Source organism: Arachis ipaensis, chromosome B4 (assembly GCF_059453495.1).
Source record: "Arachis ipaensis isolate K30076 ecotype BB chromosome B4, ASM5945349v1, whole genome shotgun sequence".
Taxonomy (NCBI): Eukaryota; Viridiplantae; Streptophyta; class Magnoliopsida; order Fabales; family Fabaceae; genus Arachis; species Arachis ipaensis.
This window is the reverse complement of record NC_142439.1, coordinates 147,649,874-147,669,157: the sequence shown is the minus strand read 5'-3', so window position 1 is coordinate 147,669,157 and position 19,284 is coordinate 147,649,874. Positions and strand designations below refer to the sequence as shown.

The window sequence follows — 19,284 nt, the reverse complement described above, 5'->3', positions numbered from 1 at the left end:
CTTATATGCTACTTACAAACATGGTCTCCTATATATTGTTCTCTGATCTCACTTAGCTTAGCTTCTTTCGCTATATTAAATAGATCGATACCGAGCAATATTAATGTTGTATGACGAATAAATATTATTATTTTTTTATTAATATTTAATTAATAATAATTTACATTTATATTTATAAAAATTTTACACATAAAAAATATATATAATTTATATTTATATTTACTAGAAATTATACACATTAATTTAAGGAAAAGTATAAAGTACTAATAGATTATCTGTTAATTTATTGTCAATAATAATTAATTATTATATTTTAAACACATGTATAAAAAGATATATTTGATAAATACTTCTATAAAAATATTTTTATTAAACTCAATCATAAAAAAATATTTTTATTAAATACATCCACAAAAATATTTCTATTAAACATAGTTATAAATAAGAGTTGGTAAAAGTTGACAGAAATGTTGATAACCTAGCGAAATTGTTAATTTAATTAGAGACTTGATCATCATTCCTCCTATAGCTGCCGGTGTACTCTTTTCTATTGGTTGCTACTTATTGTTACTACCTAAACTGAAGGGTATGTATTTCATTTTCATAAGAAAATTCGGTGCTTACATTTCATAACTACCTTTCTATCATGTATAGTACATACACATTAATTGATTCATCAGTACAAGCACTTAAATGTGTGTATTGCCTTCTTTTTTTTTTTTTTTTTGCCTGCCAATGACCATACATATGAGATTGAAGTGACACGTAATGGGGCACAAGGCAAAGGAAATTTCCACCACAATTTGTAATAACTGCCATGCGTGCTCACCATGATGTGACCATACTCACTTCATTTAAAAATAAATACCGACAAATAATTAGGCTAAAAATTTTTATTATGGAAGATAAATGTGTGCTATTCAATTTTTTTTTATCTTCGAATGCATATAAGGCTATAAGCCTCGTCATCAACCTTACGTTGATAATAGTGGAAAATTAAGTAAGGGTTTTTTTATAGTCAATTTATAGTATTAAATTGATTAGGATTTAGATTAAATAATTTATAGCATATAAACATGTTAGAATTTTCGTCATTGTTTCTTTTTACTAGTAGTAGCTAGTGACCACTTTATTGAAGTGATGAATATAGATATGATACTACTAATAAATGCCGAATTTTTTTTTTTCCTTCTTGGTATTGAGTTATCATGAACTCTCCTTCACGTATCTCATTCTCAATTAATTTAAAATCAATACATAAAAACACTAATTCTTTGAAGATCATTCGAAAAAAAATAATTAAACTTAGCAATTCAATTATCATACCTGTAATAGTTTTATATTGTTAAAAGATGTAGTTTATACTGATAAACCTTAATTCATGAGTTATTAAATTATTCAACATACATAGTTCATTTCATATATATATATATATACAACAAATACCACTCTAGACCCTAGAGATTAAGGAATTATTCCATTAATTTTTTTAAGTTTTGTTACACATAACAAAATAGACGCTAATTATACATCGTTGTTACACAAGCAACGATATACAATAAACACTTCAAAACTAAATAATACCCTTATTAGAATATCATCCAGCCCATTATTTAAAAGTTCAAAAAGAAAGAAAAAAAAAACCAAAGAGCACAACGAGAAACTTTGTTAGAATTTAATCGACAGAACATAATAAACAAGCATGCATGTATGATTATCGATTATTAGATGAATGATTAAATTAAATTGGTCAAATGAACCATTTTAATTTATTTCATCTAATAACGAACCATCATGCATGCTTATTTATAATTTCCGTCGAAATAATTCTAACAATATTTTTTATTTTTATGTGTAGAAAAAGGAACATAGTGAATTAACATGAAGGTAAAGGAACCCCACAAGAACTAGCAACCCTTCTAGCACCAGGAGAGTTAACATAAGTCCTCAAGGCTGGGTTTTTGATGTAATTACATAAGCATGGCTTCTGGGCCCTCAGCTTCTGGCAGCATACACTTGATGGTGGTGAGCCGCCGGTGATGGCCCCAAGACATGGGCTCAACTCTGTTGGGGTGCAAGTCACAGCCTCAGCCATTGGAGCCACCTCCACAAGAACCATTAGTGCCACCACCAACACTGCACACACCTTCTTCATCATCATGATGTTTTGAATAATTGATGATTAGTGCAAACACTAGTAGTAGTAGTATGGATTATTGGGATGCATTGAAAGTGTGGTTGTGAGGGTGTTTATATACAATTTTGGAGAGCAATTTAAAATTAAAGAAATATATTTAGGAGGAGTAGTTCTCAATCTCTTAAAATATATTTAATATATATTTTAATGGTGGAAAGGTGCAGTGGATTTTATGTGAAGTTGATAACCGATAGTCGTTAGATGATTTGACTGATTTGACTAAATTTTTATCTAACAGCTCTCAGATATTAACTTCACATGAAGTCGACTTCACCTGAGTTTTCACCATATTTTAAAGGGTTTAATTTTGATAGTCGTTCAATCATAACCGTTCTTTCGAATGATCGTAAAAAGTAATTATTTTTACTAATGTGACGTTATGTGATTAAATAAATAAACATGTATAACGGTTTTATACGTATAGAGTATCAAAATTAAATTATATTTTAAAAATGTTTAATTATGAATAAAATTTATTTTATATTCATGATAATATATAAAAAGAAATTATACATATATCCAATGGTATATTGTCATAAAAAATGTTAGGTGATCAATATTTTTTATTTTTTTGCTTTATATTTAAATAATATTAGTCAATTTTTTATAAATATATTTTAAATATTTTAAATATACTCCATAAACTATAATTTATTTTTTAGATGGATGTTATATTAGTATTTTGTATAAATGTGGATCAGAAAGATACATACTCATTATTCTTTCATATTTAAAATTTAGAGGTTACTTCAATAAAAACATCTTTATATATGAATAATATTATAAATTCTTAAATAATTTAATCAAACATATTAAAAAGATACACACAAAAAATTAAACATATTAAATTATCTAAAATTCACATTATAAAATGTATGTAGCCACCTTAAACTGTTTAGCCTCCATAAACATCATTTCTATGTTTTTCGTGTGTTTGGTTTGAATCATAAATAAATAAATAAACTGTTGCCTTATGTGGGAAGGAATTAAAGGGTGAAGGTCCCAGCGACAAAAGGGTCGTTGGGATGTAATTATTTTTGCATTAACATCGTCAATGCTCTCTGCCAATCGTGGCAAATAACAATTGCACCGTCAATCCCGTCAACTCCCAAATGCATTGATTCTTGATTAGAATTATATGATCATAAAATTGATATTGCTTATTACCATAATAATAAGAAAATAAAGTGTGTGCATCCTAATTATACTAAACAAATGAAAATATTAATATTTTTTTAGGATCTAGGATAATGATTAAGGAACAAATAGTTAAACAACTAATTATATTAATCATATCTTGTGCCCACATTTCACTAATTGTGATGATCTGATCTATTATATGCTTTTGAAAAATAAGATGTCACTATAAAAAGGCTCTCATCTGTTAAATCCAAATTCATTGATTTATTAGTATTATTTGTCGGTAAATCCATTTTAATTAATTTATTGACTTTAATTTGATTTATGTGAATAATTGAACATTCTTTTCATTTTTTTAAGTTAACATCGTTATTTAATAGGGTGTTGTGACTTGTGATGTGAACAAATAATTTTCATTAAAACCTTAATTACTTATTAAGTTACACGGAAATAATTCATTTTTTTTTTCACTTTTTAAGTTTTTATAGAAAATATAGAGAGGTACTTTTTATGTGTACGTAGTAGAAATCCCCAAAAGAAGTTGTTGGATGTTAGGTATTGCATGTATAGTAATAATCCCAGCAACATCCTCACATGTTAGGTATTGCTATTGCTGTTGCATGTTTGGTTCGGTACTGTAATTGTTGAATTTCATCGCCTAAATTATCTTCACGTGAAATTGATAGTTAAGAGTTCGTTAGATAATTGATAGATTTGACTAAATTATCATTTAATAATTTTTAATTATCAACTTTATATAAAGACAAAAATACGTGAATTTTCATCTTATTCTATATTATTGTGTAGTCACGGTAATAAATAACGAGAAAAATGATAAATTGACCTTTCTTTCCGCACACCGTATCTAGAGACTTAAAGGGTTCAAGCAAAGTGTCTTGGAAACTTGTACCAATTTAGATAAATTTTATTGTTCATCAGCATTCTTCATAATGAATATTGAAAAAAAAAATGCGTCATTATTTTCGAGTTGCTGATGGAGCATGCAAGCAAGCAAACACGTACATAAACACACTTCAAATTCTATATATTTGGAATCAAATCGAAATTTATAAGGCATCAATGAAGACATAAAACAATATTATTAGGGGTGTCTATGGATCGGATCGTATCCGCAGATCCGCGGTAAATATCCGCATCCGATCCGAAAATTGTAGATACGATCCGATTCGCAAATTGATCGGATCGGATCCGATCTGCACCATTTGCGGATCGGATCGCGAATATCTGCTCTACATCCGATCCGCAGATCCGCACAATAATAATTAAAAAATAAATAAATATATATATGTTTGGTATTATATTTACTTGTTTGTATGTTTTAGTTAGTAATTATTATTCATATATTGTATTATTTTATTTTTGTTATTTAGAAAGAGTTTGATTAAAAATATTTTAGGAATAAATAAGTTGAAAAGTATAAAAGAAATATTTTTATTGAATTTTTTTACATTGAAATATGATTAAAAAGAGAAGGTTTAATTATGCGGATATATCTGATATCCGATATCCGATCCGGCACTAAAAGGTGCGAATATCATATCCAATCCGATAAAAATTGTGCGGATCGGATCGAATTTTCGGCCATATCCGATCCGATTCACGGACACCCCTAAATATTACTCAGCAATGTACTGGGAGAGTAGTATTACTATTAACTACATACACTTCATTTGCATCTTCTATATTATATAGCGTATATTAGTTGCTTGCGGACCACGTGATATCAAGCATCAACGTATTGTATATGAGAGATAATACTCAATGAAATAATAATAATAGGAACATTATAATAATACCTACATACATACATACATTGTTTTCTGCCCATTCTCAATTTCCCATATCTATCTGCCCATCATTCTGTGTATCTTTTTCTTGTGATTCGAGTCTTGTGATGATAATAATAACAATAATAATAATAATAACCTTAAGAGAGTTGCTTGTATTATGAAATCCAGCTTGGTGAATTAGGTTAATTGAAATTTAATACTAAATTTTAGAAAAGATTAAGTCGAGTAGTAGATAGAGTGGTTAATTTGTAAGGTGAAATGAAAAAATTTAATTAACCTCTAAATTTCATATGTATGATCATGATGAAAAACAAATGTTCTTTAAATAAACTTAATCCATCTAGATTGTATTGTTACAACTTACAATACACCGTCTCTTCTAAGAAAAGATACGATATAAAAATCATTTAATGCCATATAAGTAATTATCCCAAAATCTTAAACTATTAGATAAAACTACATGAATTTTTTTGTTTGAACCTTATGTTGAGTTTTGTTTTTTTGGAATAATAAGAATCAAATTTTAGATCTTTTAATCATAAATTCTGATATTTTCTTTTTTCTAATTTATATATTAGATTCTAATCATATATTATTTTTCGTGTTACAGTAATTTGTTAGCTATAATTTACTAATCATTCTATTTTAATTACAAGTGTAACATAATATTTTCATTTTAAAAAAGTGATGGATCTTCCTAGAAATATAATATGATGAATGGGGGCGTTAATTTTATTATATGACAGTCCATGATAACAAATAACAATGATGCACAAGGTACAGAACAAACCACAATTCAATGAACAAATATACAAATTCAGCCGCGTCCTGGATTCAAATCTCTGCTCTCCACATGAAGCCTAGAGTCCAAAAACATATATATAAACACATCAAAACTGCGATAAAATAACTCTTAACTATATTTTCTTCTCCTAGCTCGTAAAAATCACTGTAAAGGGATTAAAGAACTGTCTAATTTGTATGAGAAACTTTAGAACCCAACAAGTGGGCTTGTCTTGGTGGTTGTATACTTAGTAAATTAAACAACAGCAACCTTCACCTGATGTATGAGAATCACGATGAAGAAGTACATGACTTATTGTTTTTGACCATCCTCTTGGGCTTTTCCCTTGCCACGAAGCATGTCACCGAAGTTTCCGAGCATGATGCGCCTGAATCTAGTATCCTCTGCTGGTGAAGGTGCACCAGTATTTGGCGACGAAGCAGCCTCTGATGACGGGTCAGTAGTGCTATCTTTCTTTCCAAGCAACCCACCCTCACCGAAGATGTTGCTGACTGATGTCGGAAGTGCAAGATGAGCGCCGGCCATCACCTTACTGATAGAATCAAAGGTTCCCCCTGATCTTTCCTTCATAATAATTTCAAGAGCTTCTTTGTGGGCTGGATCCAGTGCATCCACGTCTTTCAAGAGGTTCTGTATAGCAGGCAAAAGGTAGTCCCGGACGCTATTTGCAGGGAAATCTAAAGAAATAAATATTCAAAATCATCAAAATAAAGTCAGAGATCAGAACTTGTAAACTAGAAATTTTTCACAAGATTGTTGCAGTTCTAGATTGCAAAATACTGGCAGTGTGAAAAGATTCTCTTTTCTTTTTTTATTATTAAATTAGGACAATTTTGGTGAGGATATGTAAAGAATGAGAGACTAGATAAACATCATGATTCTATTTTTTTTTTTTTTGGGATATATTGTCTATTTTCTACAATTAACCAAACAAATGTCTTACTATCAACAGTTGAATAGCACACTTCATAATCTAGCCACTGTTCAACAAGAGTCAAGGATTCTTTTGCTAAAAAACCATGGTCATTCCAAGCACACCTCATTCTGCCTACCTAACTTATGCAAATGTAAAAATGGTAATGCAACAGATTAAACACTCCAAAGCCTATTACAGATTAGAGAACAAGAACAAGGTTGTATCTGTTAGCTTGTCGCTACGTGCAACTTGAATACTGGACTATTAAGAATTCATTAAAACAGCATAAATACATTGAGAAGTGTTTGGAGATGCAAGCTTGATATATAATTAACTTAATGAGCTAACCTGTAGCATCCAGAGCTCGGATTGCCTCACAAAATGCATTCACTCTCTCTCGTCTACGCATCAAATCACTTGTTGCATTTGGCATACTTGTAAGTTGGAAAATCTTGGACAAAAGATGTATGTTGAGTTAAAGGAAAACCACTGAACAGTCTAAGAGATCTTGAAAGCCAACAAAAAAAAAATCCATATGGCTACGGAAATGACACAAAAATGTCAGGGCATTAAGCTGAGTTTTTGAACATATTTGTTTTCCGAAAATCAAGGTTAAGGATATAATCTCTAAGTCTTTCTGTTGTATGTGGCACTGCCACCACCAATGCACGAATAACAGCAATAGTAGCTTCATGGGAGCCATCCTCAAGAAAAGCATCCATTTGAACCCGTATTTTGTCAACAATCTGAAAGATACCTCATGTGATCATGAATTCGGAATGTGGAAATGCATTGACATCACTATCTTAATAGAAACCAAGGAGAAACAAAAATAACATATACCGTATCATTTTTGAAGTGTTGAGCCACAGCACCAAATGCATCTATACTTGCATACTTCACATTCAGGTTTTGATCAGATCCAAGAGTAATTAGGGCAGGCAAAACATGAGTTGAAGCAACCTTTGCATCAATATACGGGACCTATTAATGAAAATATTGATGTTATTTTTCCACAATTATATGAAAGGTAAACTAGAAACCAAGGAAAAAAAAGCAGCTTACAATAGCTTTAAGCAGTTTGGCAGCATTTATTTTCAAGTTTAAATTAGTGCTAACAACCATTTCCCACAGTATAGTAAATATCAAACCATGGTTTTCTTCGTATATGCTGCATTATAAAGAAGCTCCATAAGTATCACACAAAAATAAATAATAATAATAATAAAGAAAGAAAGCTCCATAAGAACATTGGGTGAAAAAATGCAATTATATTTGAATAATGTATGTGGTGGTATTCAAACCAGATGAAACGGATAGCATTGATAATCTCAGGAGTGTGCTTTGTTGGTGGATTCTCCATGTGGTTTTCTTCTAGTAGCAGCTTCCTCAAATATTCTGCTAACAGTTCTTGTTTTCCACGAGCACCCATAACACCAGCCAACAAAAGTGGTAAGACACACATCGTAGAGAGCCTATCAACAATAGCGGATCTTGGTCTCAAACCTGCAAGTGAATAGTCAAATACAAAACAATTATGTGAACTTTTAGAGAGAGGGGATTCAAGAACCATTACCTTTAATTCTTGAACGGATGGAACTAGGAAAATATGTCAAATCAGCATTATCCCCAACGGCTGTTAAAAATACAGGTAGCATTATGCATGTCATGTACGAATCCCCAAATCTTTCAGAAACGGATAAAAGAAACTGCATTTACACAATACTGATTAGCAGAAACTCGAACATCAATTTGAGCAAGAGCCACTTAAAACAATTGTAAAAAAGAGAAGGAAAGTAACCTTTGAAATTCGGCTCCGAAGATTATCTTCTTTCTGTGGTAACATGCAAGCCAGCTCTATCAAATTAGGAAAGCATTCAACATGCATCCATTCAAATGCATCCCATTCAACTTGCCCCCTAGCAAAAGCAAACCTAGGTATGAGCAACTTTGACAAAGTGATTTGGACAAATTAGTCATTCTTGTCTATGGCTGTGAATAATGCATATAGATTACAATCTGAATTGAGCATACTATTTTAGTGATTGTGAAAACATGACGTGCCACCTTTTTCCTTTCCTCCATCCCTTTTCGAGGAGGATGGGACATCAACACCCAAATTCAACGGCATTGACTCTTTCAAATGTCCTAATCGTATTATGCCAAAGTAAACTCCTCTTGCTAAGCTTACCTAGCATACATTTCAAGCAATGAGGTAGATAACATAGCTTGTGTAGTTTCAGTGGTGTGCGAAAAGGGGCATGTTTCTATCACTTTCTGGTCTACCCAAGGAAGCAATTCCACCAGCATTCTTAAAAGAATATCTATATTCCAGCGCTCTCTTTCACCCAAGACACGGAGATGTGATTCCGCAGACCCTTCAACCCCGGAAAGAGGAGGACAACGCTGCAGAAGTGGGAAGAAACTTCACTCAGAAAAATAATTTGAAACAAGAAAGAATTTCTCAGTAACAAGGGAGAACTTACAACTCAAAGAGAAACAAATACCTGAGCTGAGCTTAAAATGTGAGAAAGCAAAACTTTTAAAACATGATCTAATTTGTTTCCCCACTTTATAACTACAGGAACCAATTCCTTGAGAGAAGTTTCCACCACCACTCCTGATGGGTCACATACCAATTGAAACATCAACTCCTCCACCTATCAACAAAGAAAACAACAGAGAACTGTATCAACTGTTCAGCCTTAACTATTATTTCTTCAATTTTTTTTTTCATATTATGGCAAGTGGAGAAGGCTCCATTTCCTAGACCATGCCTTGTCAACTTGTTCTAGAGCTTACATTGTAGCCAAGTCTCAAGTCAGTAATCTTCTCCATGATTGCCTCAAGCAAATTTAGTGAGGCTGACCTTGAAATATTTATCCATGTCTGGGAAAAGTGGAAGCAGCATAGCCAGATTACGAGCCGCAGCCTCTCGAACAACAACAGCAGAATCTTCTATTAATTGCTGTACAATAGATAAAATAAGAGAATCCCGAATCTCAGGCCGTACAAATTCTGCAAGCTCTCCACATGATTGAGCAACAAGCAGTCGACGCTCCTCGTACATGTGACTGATCTAAAACCATGACACCAAAAAACTGAAAACCTGGTTCCAAAATCAGAATGGAAAATAAATAGGTTGAAAATTGAAGCAAGAATATACTTGTTCCCAACACTGTGGAAGCAATTCTGTTTCTGTTCTCATCTCTCCCACATTTTTCGCAAGGCTAACACATGCCTGAAACGAAGATAAAGAAACTCAATGATGTGTTCGAAACCATCCATTAGAGAAAGTTAAGATGACAACCCAACATACATCCATTATTATTCGTCTCTGTTGTTCATCTGGACGCTTGATTAAATTAAATAATGTGTGTGTCAAAGAATCTCGAGTGCTGCTATCTGGGTGGCGCTCAATTGCACACATAATTAGAGGAAGGAGCTCCTGCAGCAAAACAAAATTAATGCAGCCTATGTAGTACAACATGTACAAGTACTGTTAAAAAAATAGAGAGCAAACCTCCCGATGATTGATCAGGACATAAGGAACAATTTTAGGCAAAGCATCTGCAAGTATCTGAATGGTTCCTAATCCCTGTCAATATATACATATGAACAAAAATATCACTACATTATGATGTGGCAAAGACAAATCTCTTCTTCAGAATATCATCAATTTAACTCTTATTTCTTCTCAAAGAGTAGGAGGGATTTTTATCTTAGTATTTTTCAAAGCACTATGCTACAGGAAATGAAAACCAGCATAAACAAAGTTAGTTCACATGTTCTTAACAGAAGACAATCCCTGACCAAAACTAGACTCAATATTCAGTTTCACCAAGTCACCAGATTCCAAAATGGCAAACAACTTAACAAAAAGTGGAATGGACTTACTGTCTTTTCAGATATTGCTTCATCATTGAGACTATCTGATTTTACAGGTAAGCTGCTACCCACTTCTTGTTGCCCATCATTTTGTTTGGAGAAATTATTGTTACTTTCAGAAGCACTATTTATATTTGCAGGATTAAGTAACCCAGGCGATGTATCTTCATGTTTATCAGCATACTCATTAATACTTTGAACAACTGGTAGTTGAGCAGCTTCATCTTGTACAGCACCCAAAGCCACATCAACAGTGTTAGAGATTGCACCTCGGTCTTCGTGAATCTCTATCGCTGTATCATCTGTTGGTGAAATTTCATTTCCAGAACCAACCAAATTGCTGGGTTCTGGGGCTCTTATATTTTTTTCCTTTAAATGTTCAACTTCCATCTTCAATTTCTTAATTTCTTCCTCATACCTCTCCAAATATTGAGATTGAATATTATTAACATCACCAACAACCATATTATTTCCAGAACCAGACCCTGCAATATGCATTTTCAGTGAACTAATCTCAGCTCTGCAATCACTGAGATCCTTTCTCTGGTTCTCTAAGGATTGTTTTAAAACTTGCACCTGAAGTATAAAATTAGTATATCATAATTTTGAAATGAATGGTTTCGGACAGAGTAAAGCACCTTTTAAAAGTAAGAAGAAACTACCATATTCTCTTTGTCTTTAAGATCTTTCTGCATTGCCTCCAAGGATTTAGTTAATGCTCCTATTTGAGCATTTGCCTGGTCCTTGTTCTTCAACAAACTCTCCTTTTCTTGATTCAGCCCCTTATTTTGTTTAAGCAAAATTTCATTTTCTCTAAGTAAAGTAAATTTTTCCTGCATTGAATTCATGTGTCATTAAGCAGATTGAATGAATATGACATGATTAATGTTGGTAACTTATTCGCTTTATTTCCAATAGTATTTATGTGAGGAAATCTCATTTCTTCTTTTCTATTAAAGTCTCTTTTTATCCCCCCCCCCCCCCAAAAAAAAAAAAAACAAAAAAAAAAAGAAGAGAAAAGAAAAAGGAAAAAAAAGGCATTATGTATAATGTACAATAAAAGAGACACAAAACCCAAAAAGGGTAGGATGCAAAAGTCAATTCTAGCAAAGGTATAAAATGTTAAAATAAATAAACACAGTATGAAAACCACTCAGCAGTAGTTTAAGCACAATAAGCCACTTGTTTATAGTACAGTGAATAAAAGAACTCGCCTCAGCAGCCTCTGAAGTTGAGGAAAGATACTGATAATAATAATGACGCAAGGCATCTGGTACAGATGCAGGTGTGTTGTGCCAATTATCCAAGTTCTGGTCCGTAACCTACACAAACCGTTATGGCAGATTAGACATTAGACAACAATGCAATGCAATAAGAACCAAAAATAGCAAGAGGGACATAATGTGCAGAGTGAAGCCAATATAAAATGTAAAAGAATATAGTATCCCATATACAGTTCATACATACATATATAACCACAGCCACATACAGGGCAACTATTTAATTCCTGAATAGCTAACTACATCTAATAATCAACAAATGAAAATCCAAAACTTAAAAGTGTCATTCCTATTCTCAAACAACAAGGAAACATCATTTTCTTATAAGAACTACAAGATAGAGTACAATAAAAGAAGATGTATGGGAAGAAGGAGGATAAAAGGTAGCCACAGAAAAGAAGGGGAGTTTTTTTTTTTTTGTGGGGGGAGGAACCAATACATCATTACCAACCTCTTCATAAAATGTCATTGCAGTTAGACGGTATCCAGCCATAAGCAAGTATTCCTTTACAGCACAATTAAGATCTTGACGTTCGATATCCTTTAACGGACCCAAATCAATGAAGGAAGTATTTTTCTTTTGTTCTTGAATTTGTTGCCCATCATTTAGTGAAACATCTCTTGACTGCGCAGCTGCATCCAAAATTGAAGTATGCAAAACATAGAATACAATGGAATCATATGCAAAAAGGAATATGCAACTAGAGAGATCACAAGTCTTAACAAGTTGCATCATATAACACTCAAATGGATATCACGAAAAATATAAAGGATAAAAAGGTTAAGAAAAATACCATTCAGTCCATTATGACTTTCTGCCTTTTTCTGCAATTCAGTTTTGAGCTTTGAGATGTCTTCTTGAGCCAAACGCAATTCATAATCACTAATAGCTAACTTCTCCTCTGCTGCTTCTTTCTCTTCCAGCAAACTTTGAGGATCTGCCACTGCTTTGCAAAAATGAAAATGCAGATGAGAAAGTGTTATCCAAAAATTACAAATACATGGAAAAAATGCCTTGTCTTCTCATCTTATTGTAATGAAATATAAATTTATTAAAAGAACCAGTTAGTATAATTCAAGACGAAAGAAGAACAGGATTCACCCAGATGACTCTCCTTAGCAGTATGCAGTTACACACTAACATCACTTCATTATATATCCCATGTCATACACGTGTAATTCAGATGAAAGAATTGGCTTTGATCTAGAGAGGTGAAGAGGGGGGGGGGGGGATTCAGTTTTTTAACTATGCACTGTCCTTCCCAGTTTGCTATTTTATTTCTACCCAATAGAAGCCGGATTTTTCTTCTATTCTTTTACATATAAAAGCCAGAATCTATGAAAGTATACATTCCCTGCATCACTTATCAGGATTGCTTTGTAATTTCTGTGTTGCATAACTCATTCCTTTATCAAGCTGTATACAATGCTTCTCTAGTACTGCTCTGCTGTTCTTTCTCACAAATTAAATAGGGAAATAGTCAAAAGAGAACCCCGGGAATAGGACCCCTGGCACATGCTTTTTCGCCCCTTGTAAAATCTCACCGAGGACACAACAAAGTCACTGCTCCATAGCGCAAAGGAAACTGATACCGAACCTTATATGAAACAGTTAGCTTAAGAAAAATCTTCAGTCGGGTACTTTCAGAAACAGAGAACTCATCTTTGTACTATTAGTATTCGAAGCTTCAATACCAACAGTTTCCACATCACTCAACATTAGTTTAGCAGCAAAATCCAGCATGTTAATTTAACTTCTGTTCGACTTCGCACCTCAAATCAAATTCTTTTCCCACCAAAAAGTATATCCTAGAGTTCAGAATTACTACATTTATCTAAATGTACGGTTAGATAAGTCAACCTGTTAGTTAGTTAAAGAAGTTAGTTATTGTAACTGAATTTTCGGAGTTCCAGCTGCATTCACTAGTCACTACTAAGTCAAAAGTCAAGATCAACACACATTTCATTATCTCCTAACATTTCAGAAACAAAAACAATGGAGAAATTAGGGATTGAGGAGCTGAATTTGAGATCGAATCAGAATTTGAGAAGGTATACCTCGGAGAGAATTGAGGCGGGAGATTTGATCGGGAGGGAAGAGGGAGGGATCGGAGAAGAACTGCTTGAGGCGGATGGCGTGGTGGTCGCGGCCGTCTTCGAGAAGCTCGTGGAGGAGCTCGAACGCCGTGAGAAGGTAGTTCTCTTCCAAGAGGAAGTTGACAACGCAGTTGCACAGCGACGATCTCTCCACGTCCATTATAGTTTCCTCCTACTGTACTCGGAATTCTCAGATCAGAAAATTTAACGGTTTCTGATGAGAGAAGCCATTGATGAAGCGAAGAAGGTAACAGATCTATGCGTTGAGCTGAGTTGAGTTGAGTCACGGTGAATCTTCAAATGTCTGCGAAGTAGGTAACACATCTCACATGACTTTTGCTTCCTTCGCGGTCCTTTTTTTACTATTTTACTATCACAATTAAATTCCAATTTTGTTTTTTACTGATTATTATATTGTATGGAAAACAAAAGAAAATTGTTGTTTAGGTTTAAAAATAAAAGGAAAATTCCACTTATTTTTCTGCTGGACAAATATAATTCATCACAATTTTCTTCTAATTGTTTAACTCCTAGTATTGTTTTCATGTATTTATCATCGTACATAGGTATAAAATTTTATATTTTAATTGTGTTATATAATTTTTTTAAGAATTTAATTTTAATATTTTATGTAAATTAATTTTATGCCTATATTTAATTATATAATATTATATTAATAAAAATAATTACTTTTTATATAAGAACGTTTTTCATATTTTGAATTGTTTAAGTCTTTAGGATGAAGATAAAACCAGTGACTTTTTTTTTTTTTTTCAAAAGACAATTTTATTGGTGTAATAAAATAAAAGGTCTATTTTGGACTTACAGCAACAGAGAAATGGGAATTCTCCAACTAAGTAAAAATATTAGATGTTATCTCCTCATTAAGACATAGAACTTGAAAAGGGTAAAATGAAAAAGGAAGAGTTTTTGGAGAAGGAGTGTCGTTCTTGGAGCTTCATCAATAGAGGTGAGTCACTGCTTCTAAAGTTCCGGATCTTGCAATAGCTACTACTTCTTGAGGAGAAATGACTTTGGCTTCAAAAATTCTCAAGTTCCTCATCTTCCAAATCTGCCAGGTTAGTATTGCTGCCAAATGAGTTTCTTTTTGCATCTTAGTCGGTTCATCTTTTTTTTTTGTGTATATACTATATAGTTGGTCTATTTATTTATGGATTTTAGTAGGGGTGAGCACGGATAGCGGGTATTCAATTACCCGTCCGAACTCGAACCAAACTAATTAAATTGGTTCTGGAACAAACAGGTAATCGGGCCCAATCCGAACCAAATCGATGACCTTTATTAGTAATTGGTTCAGGTATCAGTTTTGGAGGTGCAGAACCCAAACCAACCCGCGAACCCAATCATATATTAATTAAATAAAAAAATTAATAATATATATATAACTTTTTTATTAGGCAATGATTATTTACTATTAATATGTTTGAGTTTTAATGAGTTTAGTTTTTAATGTATTTGGTATTTAACATGTTTGGATTATTTCTATTAATATTACATGTTTATTATACTTGTTGAATTTTTAAGATAAAAATTTGATTTTATTTTTTTGGAATTTCAAAGTAATCGAGTACCCAATTACCCGAACCGAACCAATCTATTCTTAATCGGTTTAGTTTAGTTCAGATACATATACAAAAAATCGTAAATTCAAATCAAACGAACCAATTACATTTTGATCGATTTAGTTCTAATTTTACCATAAACTCGAACCAAACCGATCTATGCTCACCCTTAGATTTTAGTGGCTTCGCATGTTTTTCCGTTATATATATGTATATGTATATGTATATAAAATAAAATATCAGTAGCCGGATAGCCCAATCCACCTTGTGTTATTGCAAACTGCAAAGGGCCCCTCCTTTTTTTTCTTAATATAAATGCATGGCCACATTGGTCCTTCTTTTTTTTTTTTCTTATTATAAATGCATGGCCACATTGGTTGTCACATGTAGAAGACTCAATTTAATAGATCCGTATTTGAAGATGTGGATTATCCTTAAGCCATAAGATTCCTTTGTGGTAAAGCCATGGTTTTTCCTTAACGACAAGACAACTTTAGAAAATGTCACAACTCACAAGTCTTCTGCCCAAATGGAAAGCCACATCAAAAAGACAAAAAACATAGTCATCTTAATTCTTAATCAGTTCTTGTTGCATGACTTGTCTGGTTTTCACAAGACAATTAACTCTCAAATTAAGTTCACAGTTTTGGTCCAAAAGTTCTTATAAGTTGATAAATTTACATAAATTTCAAGAGTTTAGATGAAGTCTTGAGTTTGATAAATAAGTTTGTTGTACAGGGCAAACATTTTGCATGCTCTATTTGATCCATGATTTGATTGTTCTCTTTCTTGTTGGAAGACAAATCAATAAGACAATAACATTCTTCAAGATATCTGAAATAGTAAACATCAGAAAGTTATATATTTTACATAACAAAAGCATTGGTTGGCACAAGTTTTCAGTTTCTAAGAGAAGGGACTCTTTACTATTATAAAACCAGACAAAACTAGTGAAAGTGAAATCTAGGTGGTCCCTAGAACAAAAATTAATGACTCTGTAAAACGTGTAATGGAATTTTGGAAAAATCTAAATAGAAATTAAATAATCATAAATGGATAGGTAGCGATATGTCCAATACCAGCCAGTCATTGAAACTCCCTCCATCTTATGCCATCTTGCATCCATTATTCTTTTTCTATTTGAGCTTAGAAATTCTTCACAAAAATTTGATTTTTGTTTCAGCAGATTCTAAGGAACAGAATCAGGTATGGCATATGATTCCCTTTGTGATGTTTTACTATTCTAGTAAATAAATGTCACATAGTAGAATGTTCAGATAGCAGAAATTAAAGACACCCAAAAAAGAAAACTTTTGCTTTATGTTGGGGGTTGGAATTTCTAATAAATGCTATTGCATTATAGTGATCTGAATTATATAAACCTTTCAGTTTTGGATTTGCATTTTTTTTTTCAGCTCTAGATGGATGGCACAAGGCTTGGTAATAGAAGAGGAGTTGGATCAGTTAAAGATGCAGTTAACTTGTTTGATGAAAGGCTTGCTGGTACTGATGATGCTCCTTCATTGGTATGTTTAGAATTTATATAACACAATAAACTAAATTAAAAGTTAAAACCTCTCTTCATGTTGTTTGATTAAAGTTTAATATGTTGTGACTTGTTTTTTTTGTTTCCATCATGTGTTTCTCAGAAGCCACCTTCAAGAACAAGAGAGCTACACAAAGTGAAAAACGATATTGGCCGGTACAAGGAGAGCAGATGGACAGCAGAATCTGCGAAAGCTCGGGCAGAATCCGAGCTTTCTAATGCGAAGAAGACAGTGAAAAGTCTGTCTTCTTTGATCGAGGAATCGAGTAACAAGGCGAAGATGCAAATGAGAGACATAGAAACACTAGAGAAGAGGAGAAAGAACCAAAATGGTGCATTGGTTGTAAAAAGGAATGAGCATCATGAGTATGCTAATGTGATGAGAGAGTTGGAATGTGTTAAGAGGGATTTATTCAAGCTTAAGCTTGATGTGGCTTCTGTGTTGGAACAGAAGTCCAGAGCCGAGAAAGAATTCGAGGAATCAAGCTCCAAGATTATCAATTGTTCAAGAACTGCAGAAGGGCTTAGGAAGGAGATTGAGGAAGCCAATGAAGAGCAAGTTCTTGCTGAACTTGCAAGGATTGAAGCCTTGAAAGAATTGGAAGAAATTGAAGCACAGAGAAGAAAGGAAGCGAATGAGCATGAGGCGAAATTGGAAAGCATGAGGAAGAAAATGAAGGAGGCCATTGCAGAGATAGAGGAATCCAAAGAGCTTGAAAAGAAATTAGCTGTGACTATGTCAGATGTTGAACTCTTGCAGAATGAGTTGAACTCAGTTAAAGAAAATGAGAAAAGGGCTAAAGGAGATGAAGGTATTAAGCAATTTGAAGCAGGTTTCGCGAAAGAAGAGGAATCAGAAGGCACTGCTATGATGTCAAAAAATATAAAAGAAGAATTGGAAGCAGCAAAGAAAGAACTGGCTTTGATTAAAGAAGAAGGTTTTCAGTTTATGGTGTCTATGGATGTCATAAGAAATGAGTTGAATCATGTAACAGCCGAGACGGTTCGCTTGAAGAAGGAAGAAGGAAAAGTTGATTCAACAGTTCTTAATCTGAATTCCAAGTTCTTAAGAGCAAAATCTAAACTAGAAGCTGTGTCTGCAGCTGAACAGAAGGCCAAATCCATACTCATGAGTCTAACACATACCCTTGATAATCTCAAGACCGAACGGGACGATGCAAAGAAGGAAAAGGATCTGATAAGTCAAGAGGTTACAGCCACCAGTGCAGAGATACAAAAGATTGAGTCTGAGATTGACATCACTGAGGAAAGATTGCGAGACGCCATGCAAGAGCTAGAAGTAGCAAAAACTTCAGAGGCTTTAGCCTTAGAGAAGCTGAAGACACTTGCTGAGAACACAATGAGAGAAAGAGCTTCATCATCACAGCATGGTTCTGTGATTACTATCTCAAAATTTGAGTATGAGTACTTAACCAATCATGCATCTGCGGCCGAGGAAATCGCTGATAAGAAAGTTGAGGCAGCTCAGGCATGGATTGAAGCTTTCAAGGCCAGTGAGAGAGAAATACTAATGAAAACAAAAATAGCTCAGAAAGAACTTAAGGAAACCAAATTGATGGAAAAGCAAGCAGAAGAGAAGTTTCTTGCAAGAAGGGTTAGTAGTGAAGAATTTGAGAATTGGCCAAGGAAACGTGAAAGAAGTAATTCCAAGAACTTCCAGAGAGCCATGTCTAGAAGGAGCTTCAAATCCAATGGCAGCATAACTCCTGCCAGGAGAATGAAGTTTCAAAAGTCTTCTTCGCCGGCGACTCGGCTTGTTAGTCCTTTCCCGGTTAAGGCTAGAAAGAAGGTAATCCCAAATTTTGCCAAGTTTTTCAGAGGCAAGAAGAACACTAAGACAACAAAATGAAGAGCAAAATAAGAAAAATAGGAATGTAGAATTTTATAACTGCTGAAATTTTGCAGCAGAGAAGAATTTGAGGCCAACATTTCTAAATTCTAATAGTGTTAACCATATAATTGATTCCTATCATGGAACTAAGTTTTCCTTTCTTTTCCTA

The 19,284-nt window shown here is 33.3% G+C and overlaps 2 protein-coding genes and 1 pseudogene across 4 annotated transcripts; 1 reads left to right on the top strand and 2 right to left on the bottom strand.

Moving 5' to 3' along the window:
- Positions 1-1,458: 1,458 nt before the first annotated feature.
- Positions 1,459-2,248, bottom strand: LOC148569607 (non-specific lipid-transfer protein 2 pseudogene; annotated as a pseudogene).
- Positions 2,249-5,859: 3,611 nt separating this feature from the next.
- LOC107635695 (uncharacterized) lies at positions 5,860-14,472 on the bottom strand. Of its 2 annotated transcripts, XM_088483626.1 has the most exons (21): positions 14,096-14,472; positions 12,832-12,981; positions 12,489-12,670; positions 11,972-12,079; positions 11,420-11,590; positions 10,767-11,333; positions 10,393-10,467; positions 10,189-10,317; positions 10,036-10,110; positions 9,739-9,948; positions 9,377-9,529; positions 9,061-9,275; positions 8,671-8,788; positions 8,446-8,578; positions 8,174-8,375; positions 7,935-8,040; positions 7,713-7,853; positions 7,492-7,615; positions 7,218-7,334; positions 6,209-6,630; positions 5,860-6,008 (listed from the first exon to the last, which is right to left on the bottom strand). In XM_088483626.1, the coding sequence occupies exons 1-20, from the start codon at positions 14,292-14,294 to the stop codon at positions 6,245-6,247; spliced, it is 3,561 nt and encodes a 1,186-aa protein (XP_088339752.1). In that variant the 5' UTR covers positions 14,295-14,472; the 3' UTR covers positions 5,860-6,008; positions 6,209-6,244. The 2 variants fall into 2 exon arrangements, with proteins under 2 accessions (XP_088339752.1, XP_088339751.1); XM_088483625.1 differs by having other exon boundaries at positions 5,860-6,630.
- Positions 14,473-16,745: 2,273 nt separating this feature from the next.
- On the top strand, positions 16,746-19,284 carry PMI2 (PLASTID MOVEMENT IMPAIRED protein (DUF827)). Of its 2 annotated transcripts, XM_016339243.3 has the most exons (3): positions 16,746-16,923; positions 17,133-17,243; positions 17,367-19,284. In XM_016339243.3, exons 2-3 carry the CDS (start codon positions 17,139-17,141, stop codon positions 19,131-19,133), a joined length of 1,872 nt encoding a protein of 623 aa, XP_016194729.1. In that variant the 5' UTR covers positions 16,746-16,923; positions 17,133-17,138; the 3' UTR covers positions 19,134-19,284. The 2 variants fall into 2 exon arrangements, with proteins under 2 accessions (XP_016194729.1, XP_088340214.1); XM_088484088.1 differs by lacking the exon at positions 16,746-16,923 and having other exon boundaries at positions 17,020-17,243.